An 8350-nucleotide genomic window follows, 5' to 3' on the forward strand; every position below is an offset into this window, starting at 1 on the left:
TCTCTCTCTTTCTTTCTGAAGACCACTGCTTAGCAAACCCACTGAGGGTTTGCGGGGAGTTGTATTTGTTTTTTTTTTTTTTTAATATTTTATTTTGTTTCGGTCAAATGGGAACATCCTGGGCTAAGATGTTCCACAGGCCCGGAAGAAGCCCTTAAAGTGACAATACCTTTCGGAGTGGACTCAGAAAAGATGAACTAAGAATCACTGGTGAGGAGCGGTTGGTAGAAGTGGCGAGCTCCACCCTGCTTTCAGGTTCAGAGATTAGCGTTGCTGGAGCCTCCTTGAGCCCGTCTCCTGGCTCATTCCCTTCAGCTGGACAGCTGAGGGTGGCTGTCGGTTTTTTGGTTCTCAAGGAATAACGTAAAAAGACTACGCAGACAATACTGACGTTAGCTTCCTCCTTCTCCCTATGAATTCGCTGGAACGAAGGTAGATGTTGAGTAGCTGGGTTTATATACCTAATTTTTTTTTTTAATCAAGTCAGCTGTGGGTAAATGAAGACCAAGTGAGAACAAGCAAAGGCCACCCCCAAGCTTGCAATAGCAAGAGAGTCAGTCACTGCCACTCGTATTTTGGCAGAGACTAAAGGGGTCCGTGGAGTGGGCCAGCTCTCTGGTGGTAACAGGGAGGCTTCGCTGCGCCCTGGCTGGAGGCTGGTGGCCTGGGGAAGCTGTGGGTGGGCTCACACAAGTGGGGCAGCCCGTGTGATTGGTTAGGAAAGCATATTCGGCTTTCTCTGGTTGGCCCCAAGGTGGAAGCCGGACAAAAATTTGGGGAGCGGTCAGTTTTTACTAGCTACTTTGGGTTGATTGTCACAGGGATTATTGTTTGGCATTCTGGACTTTTGCGAGAGACCAGGGTCTGATGTCCTACAAATCTGACCTCTAGCAGGTTGGCTTCCCTGGCCAGTTACTGGAGATAAGACGCTGGTTTCCTGGGCCAGAAGTTCTGTCCAGAGGTCTATTTTTGTAGATGGTCTGGCCATTGTCCATGGGTACATTCAGTTTTTTACAACCAGATGCACATTTTCCAGAGACACTCTGCCCTTAGAGGCCATAGTGGGTATACTGGGGATGGGGAAACAGCTGTCTATTGCCCCGACCGCTCAGACGACATGGTGTATGTCACGTCCCCTTGTGAAGTCTAATGTCTCTATGCTTTCGCCATGTTACTACTGTAGAAGGAAGAGTACTATTGTGGAAGATTTAGCATCAGCTCATCGTGCGGTACTAGATGTGTGAACTCGGGCAATTTCCTAAAACGGAACCTCCTCATACCTGAGTTTCGTTTTGTTTTTTGTTTTTTACTATTTATGATGGAAAACTTCAGGCACACCAAAGTGAAGAGGTCAGAATAATGACCCCTCAGATATCTGTTATCCTGCTTTAGTAATGATGATCATTACTAAATGACCAACTTACAACCAATGTTGTTCCATTAATGTCCCTACCCACCTGCCCCACCCTGATTATCTTGAAATTTTGGACATCAAATTATTTCATCTGCAAACATTTTGGTTTTTTTTATGAAAGGTATTTTTTAAATGATCAATTGGCTTATTGTTATTACCCACTCATCCTCTTAAGTTGTACATCTAAGGAGTGAAAATTAATTCTACCCTGATGAGGCAGCAGCAGAACTAAGAGCACCAACAAATACTCAGAATGCTAGTAGACACATGGTTCATTCTCTGTAAGTCTGGGCCTCTCATTTGCTTTAGAATGTTACCTTTTCATGTCTTGGGCACTTTACTGATATCTGTACCCAATCTATTTCTCCTTTGGCTGCTACTTTCTTTGGTTTCACGGCGCTATCTCTGAGCCATTCCCAGTGTCCGTTTGGAGGTAGCTTTCTCAGAGATAAGAACTGATTTTTAAAAATACAACCACAATATCTATATGAATTATAAATTGTTACATAATTTTTATTGATTTTTCTTTTTTAAAAAAAGATTTTATTTATTATTTGAGAGAGAGCAAGCGAGGGGAGGGAGAGGGACAAGTAGACTTCACATCGAGCACTGAGCCCAATGCAGGGCTCAATCCCAGCACCCCGAGACCATGACCCAAGCCAAAATCAAAAGCTGGGTGCCCAACCGACTGAGCCACCCAGGCGGCCCAGTATTTATTGATTTTTTTGATCACACAGGCCAGCCCAAATTCAGTTTTGAAAGGGATTGCACAATAGCATGAATGCCAGGAGCCATCTTTGAGGCTGGTTATTTTTATTGATTTTACAATTTTTTTAAAAAAAGGAACTCATAATTCCACCAGTCTTTTAAAAAGGATTTTATTTGGGGCACTTGGGTGGCTCAGTCGTTAAGCGTCTGCCTTCGGCTCAGGTCCAGGGATCGGGCTCCGCATCAGGCTCCTTGCTCAGCGGGAAGCCTGCTTCTCCCTCTCCCACTCCCCCTGCTTGTGTTCCCTCTCTCGCTGTGTCTCTCTCTGTCAAATAAATAAATAAAATCTTTAAAAAAATAAAAAAGATTTTATTTATTTATTTTAGAAAGAGAGAGACGGACCAGGAGGCAGGGAGAGGGAGGGGGAAAGAATCTCAAGCAGACTCTGCACTGAGTGTGGAGCCCCACGCAGGGCTCGATCTCACGACCCTGAGATCATGACCTGAGCCACAACCAAGAGTTCGACGCTCAACCGACTGTGCCACCCAGGCGCCCCTCAGACAGAAACTGGTTCTCGACAATGTCATTATCACATCTGAGAAAAACTTAATAATTTCTTAACATCATTGACTATCTAGTCACTGTCTAGACCTTTGGTCAGGATCCAAATAAATTCCATATGTTGCAATTTGTCATTATTTCTCCTAAGCCCCTTCCTTCTTCTTCCTTCCTCCTTCCTTCTTCCCTTCCCCTCCCCTGCTTTTTCTCCACCTTGCGATTTATTTGTTGAACTCACAGAGGTTTGATGAGGAGTCAATGTGGCACAGGTAGAACAGGCGCGGGAAGCAGGCCCGCTGCTGGCCCAAATGCTGACCGTGTGGGAATGAGACAGGCCCCTCCCCCACAAGAGGACATTGCTGAACAACCTGGACACTCATCCACGTCTGGCCCTTGATGGGGAGGGCTAACTCTGGGGGGTGATAAGTAGTGTTCAGCCTAGATTCACGGGAGGGGTGCTTCTGTAATTCAGACTTTCAAAATCAGCTGTCAGACCACGAGTCCCAATAGGAACCAAGAGAAGCTTCTCTCGATGCACAGACAGATCTCCTTGATTTGTTCCAGCTCTGCCCCTGGAAGCTCTCAAGAGGTCTGGGCGCAGCAGCCCTGGCTGCTGACACCCAAACACCCACATGTACAACACTCATGCTCCAGATGCCGGGTGCATCTGCTCCTAACAGCTTCATGCTTCACCCCTGACTCCATTCCCTGGGGGGAGGCTTCAGTGTCCACTTGGGAGTCGGGGAAGTTAGCACTCTCACCTGGCCCATTGGCAGGACAGGCTCAGTTGCACACCTGGATATGTGCCAGCGCTGGTGTGTGTGCTTGTGCTCTTCCAAGTGGGTACAAGGCTTTGTTGCACCAGGGTGCATTTATCCAAGGGGGGAATCTCCATTGCTGTTTTGGGAGTGCCAGGAAGCCCACAGTTTTTTCAGTTGCCTATATTATTATATAAATAAGTTTATTTCCACAAATGGCATCCCTCTGATGAGGTACGCTTGTGCAGTGCACAACCTGGATAGCTATACATAGCAGCACGGCTTGGATTGACTGGTTCTTCCCTTTGCCCTGGTCTCTTCAAACAGGATAAAACCAGCTGAAGCTCAAAGATCTCGGTTTCCCTTAAACAGATCCAGGATTCCTGGGACCCCTGGGCATGGTTTGTCATTCCAGTTGAAGGTTGTTCACTTCCTTCCAGTCATGGGGTCCTTCATTCTGCTCTTCTGGACTGTCCTTTCAGGTAAGACATGGGGAAGGAACATCTCCAGCCTCCAAACTTCCCAAACACCTTGCATTTCCTTGCATTTCCTTCTCCTCTCCTACTTGCAATGCCGGTTCTGTCGCTCGAACCACGGCAGGAGTGGGATAGGAAAATAAACGGAGGAGATAAGAGGTCCTGTCCAAACTCATCCTAGTTCTTAGCTCTGATAAGAGGGTAATGAGAGGAGAAAAGAAATGTTTAAAAAGAGGGTTGTGAGGAATTTGAAAGCCTCAGCTAAGACGTAGGCTCTGGACTCTCTCAGCATAAGCTCTCCTCCCCTCTCCATTCTCCCCCAAAAGGGTTTGTGCAGATGGACAAGGCCAGGACTTTCCGCTGTCTCCCTGTGCCGCAGCCCAGAGATGAGACCCCGGGGACTGGCCTGGTGAAATTGACAGCTGCTGTGTCTCTCCCTGGGTCAGTGCCCAGGCCTCTAGACTGAGCATCACCCCGTCTTCCTTGTGGGGTTGTTAGGAGAATAAAATATGAAGTCGTATCAATTCATACGGGGGGGCACAAGCCTGCCATGCAGGCTGGTCCTAGGTAGCACTTGTGGGGACCTAGCCCACCTCTGGAAAGCTGAGAGACAGGGGGGCCCCTGCTGCCCCCCTCTCTGCTCCTTGTTCAGATACTTCCCCAGCCACAGTCAAGGGGGACATGGTGTGCATGACTTCCTCACTACGCAATATCCTGAGATGATGGAGCTGCCCCCGAAGGCCTTGTATGGAGGAAATGGAAAGTTCTTAGCTCCTAAAAGCAGAACCTGACTCCCTCTGTTCTCAGCCCTATGTAGCCAGCAGAAGCCTCCAAACCTTCTCACCTTTTGAAGGGGCCTCAGTGGAGTAGGGGGTAGGGGCAGAGGATCTGCTCACAGTTAAGCCTCGGACTCTTCAAGCCCCCTGCCAAGCAGTGGTGGGAGGCCACCTATATTCGTGCAGAGGGGAATCCCTCAGCCCAGGGCACAAGACTTGTCCAGGGTTGTGGTAGTAGCTGGTTAGGCCTGCTGGAACCAACACCACAGACTGGCTGGCTTGAATGACAGAGATTTATTTCTTCACATTTCCAGAGGCTGGAAGTTCCAAGAACGCGGTGTGGGCAGGTTTGGTTTCTGTTGAGGCCTCTCTGCATGGCCTTCTTGCTGTGTCCTCACATGACTGTCCCTCGGCCTGTCATCTGATCTTAAGCTCCTTTTTCATAAGGACACCAGTCTGGTGGCATTAGGCCCTTTCTAATGACCCCATTGTAACTTAATTACCTCTTTAAAGGCTCAATCCCCAAATACAGTCACATTCTGAGGTACTGGAAGCTAATACCTCAACATATGAATTTTAGGGGGACCCTATGTGGCCCCTAATAGTGGCTAACCCAAAATAGGCAAAATAAAAAAACTCAGCTTCCTGTGCTTTAACTGATTTTTCTGGAGGATGGCAGGACCTGCGACGTGTTTAAAGGAACGATGGTGTGTGTGTGTGTACACGTGGACGCGTGCCCATGTGTGTTTTGACAGATGCCATGGTCATGGACGAAAAGGTCAAGGAAAGTTCTGTGCTGGACATGGCTTCTGCTACCTGCAGCTACAATACCCACAATAAGGACCACCCCAAATACTGGTGCCAAGGCTACTTCCGGGACTACTGTACCATCATTGCCTTCACACCCAACAGTACTGACCGCGTGGCCCTGAGGGACACAGGAAGCCAGCTCATCATCACTGTGTCCTGCCTGACCAAGGAGGATGCGGGCTGGTACTGGTGCGGCATCCAGCGGGACTTTGCCAGGGATGACATGGATTCTACAGAGCTGGTTGTGACTGACAACAGAGGAGGCCTCGCCAGTGATTTTTGGTCTGGGAAAAGTAAGGAGTCTGTCAGGGGTCCAGTCAGGGGTAACACACAGTCGTTCGTATTCATTGGTGTGGTAAATACTCGCTGAGACTGGGGAGCACCACATCAGGCTCCCCCTAGGTTCTTTGGGGTAACCTGGTCACTCCTTCCCTTCAAAGTAGGGTGTTGCTGATGGCTGGGGACTAACTTGGAATTCAGGGAAGAGGAGGGTGTATGGGCTCCAGGGTACTCTTGGAACTTTCCTTCCCTCACAGCAATCTGGCTCATGGGATTTGGAAGAGACTCATGGCGGCTAACAGGTGGGAGGGCTTTGTGTTGCTGGCCAGGAAAGCCTCTGAGGTTGTTATCACACGCCTGTGCTCCGTAGCCAGGCTTGTAGGTCTAGAATCTTGAAGATCCATTTCTTGAGAGGTGAGTGAGGCTATAAAAAATGACCCAGGTGCCTGGATGAGCACCCTCAGAAACGGGGGTGAAGATCATGGCAACACGGGTCAGGAGTGCAGTTTACACCCGGAGGCTGCTGGGTGGGTGTAGGTTGGACTGGAGGCTGTAGGGGGAGGTCTATCTAAGCCAGTCAATTGCTCTTTTGGGCCAGGGCTGAGTTCTCCAGATGCTCACCAAAATTCTTCTGTCAAATGCTCAAAACCTCTTTTTACATCAGAAAGCTTCTGTCTCAGGCAAAGAGCTTATGGAAAGCACTAATCTTTCTCTTTTTTCCTTCTGTGGCTTCTCAGTTGTTTCCATTTCTAGGAGGGATGGTCTTTCTATCATAGTCCAGAGCACAATGCCAGTAGGAAAACAAACCAAGAACTTAAGGGAAGCCCTAGGAAGCCTCCTGGTTCTGGAAAGAGAGTCTTGCTCACACTTGAGCAACGAGTCATTTGTTTAGCAAGCATCTTATTGAATGGGTGACATCCTTCACACCTAGCATGTTTCTACTGTATAGTTTTAGGCTCGGGATGAAAGAGGTCTCACCTAAATGTGCTCCTTAGTTTAAGTCCCCACTCCTCCCCAGCTAGAATTGCCAGAGAAGACAATGTAGGTGGCCATGGTGGAGGTTCTCCCATTGGGTTTTGGTGGCTGTCAGGAGCACAGTGTGGCAATGATGTCACCTATTGGCTCATGCCTTAAGGATTGGACTGGCCCTCTTGTGCCTCTGGTGTCCCCTCCCAGAACCTTCAGCCTGGGACTCTCTAACCATGGGCCACTTCTAGTCCACACAGGGCTTTTGGGCAAATCTGGAAAGGGAGTCCTGCCTCCAGGTGCACGGAGCCCAGTGACAGGGAGTATGGCTTGGCCAGCAGAGCGTGGGCTGGATTTCAGCCCCTACTTGTTCCCTCTGCCCTCTGCCCCATGCAAGGCACCCTTGGCCCAGCATTTGTCTGGAACACTCAGTCTCTGAGGGTTGAGGGAATGGCAGCCAGAGACTCAGAGATGTAGAAGGCAAGGGCAGGCTTGGGGACTGGCTCACTGGACTCTCAGCAAATCCTTTCTGATGCAGACCTATCAGACAACAATACCAGAAGCTGCCGGGCTTCAGGAGTGGTCCACAAGGCCGATCGCTCCAGGTGATGACAAACGGCTTTGGGGGGTGAGGTGGGCAAGGGTGACACAGCGTGGCAATTGATTTGCACCTGCCACTTCTCCACCTGAACTATGGATCTTCAAGGTGACCATGTGGTTTCTTTCAGAAGAATATAGTTTAAGACTCTTGGATCCAAATAGCAAAAAAAAAAAAAAAAAAAAAAAAAGTCTTCTCATTATTTTAACTAAAAAGGAAGATCCGCCCTAAGGAGAGAGCAATGTCTCACACATGAAGGGCGGGACATGGCACCCTCAGAAATGGTCCGGAGTGTCTTTGGGACTTTTTCTCACTCTCTAATCTGCTGCTCTCGTGCTTGCTGCCTCTCTCTTTGCACTGCTCTCTTCTGTTTCATTTTGGCCGTTTCTAGTTCCTGAACTTATGTCTCCCCTGTTCAAGAAACCAGCCAGTCTGAGCACTGGATCTTCCTGCTCCAAGTCTGTGTTAGTCTCTGAGGAAGGGGCTCGGCCCTGCTTGGTCTGCGCACCAGCCCAAGTCCAATCAGGCTTGGGCTGGGGAAGGAGCACTTTGAAGGGACACGGTGGCCAGGAGCTACTGGAACTGGGTGGGGCAGATCCCAGGAAAGGGGATCCTGAGTAGAGAACTGAATTCAAGCCACATGAAGTCTCTGTCTGTGACTCCTTCCAGGATGTCCATTCTCATAATCTGCATACTGATCACGGGCTTGGAGATCATCACTATAATCAGTCATTTGTCCAAAAGAAGGAGAAGTCAAAGGAATAGAAGGGGTAAGTAGCCACTGGGCAGTGGGAATTAGGGAAAATGAAAAGGACCAAGTAGTAGCTTTTTTTTTTTAATTTTTTATTGTTATGTCAATCACCATATATTACATCATTAGTTTTTGGTGCAGTGTTCCATGATTCATTGTTTGTTCATAACACACAGTGCTCCATGCAGAACGTGCCCTCCTCAATACCCATCACCAGGCTAACCCATCCCCCTACCCCCCTCCCCTCTAGAACCCT

General features: G+C 48.7%; 1 protein-coding gene and 1 long non-coding RNA gene across 3 annotated transcripts in view; one reads left to right on the plus strand and one right to left on the minus strand.

Moving 5' to 3' along the window:
* The window catches only part of ADORA3 (adenosine A3 receptor), a 75810-nt gene extending 67689 nt beyond the window's left edge, over positions 1-8121 (plus strand). The window contains exons 2-5 of one of the 2 annotated variants that reach the window (XM_025872412.2): positions 3811-3920; positions 5446-5793; positions 7284-7350; positions 8013-8121. In XM_025872412.2, the coding sequence (XP_025728197.1) occupies positions 3811-3920; positions 5446-5793; positions 7284-7350; positions 8013-8121 (634 nt within the window). Of the gene's footprint in view, positions 1-3765; positions 3921-5445; positions 5794-7283; positions 7351-8012 lie in introns of those variants that run through there. The other variant, XR_012379321.1, reaches the window with a different exon arrangement.
* On the minus strand, positions 1903-5449 carry LOC141373398 (uncharacterized). The gene is made up of 2 exons (XR_012379322.1): positions 4759-5449; positions 1903-4104 (listed from the first exon to the last, which is right to left on the minus strand). It is a non-coding gene; the product is annotated as an uncharacterized lncRNA (long non-coding RNA).
* Positions 8122-8350: the final 229 nt, after the last annotated feature.

The sequence above is a fragment of the Callorhinus ursinus genome, unplaced genomic scaffold, assembly GCF_003265705.2.
Source record: "Callorhinus ursinus isolate GAN/ISIS: 27379988/994484 unplaced genomic scaffold, GSC_fseal_2.0 scaffold9, whole genome shotgun sequence".
Classification (NCBI taxonomy): Eukaryota; Metazoa; Chordata; class Mammalia; order Carnivora; family Otariidae; genus Callorhinus; species Callorhinus ursinus.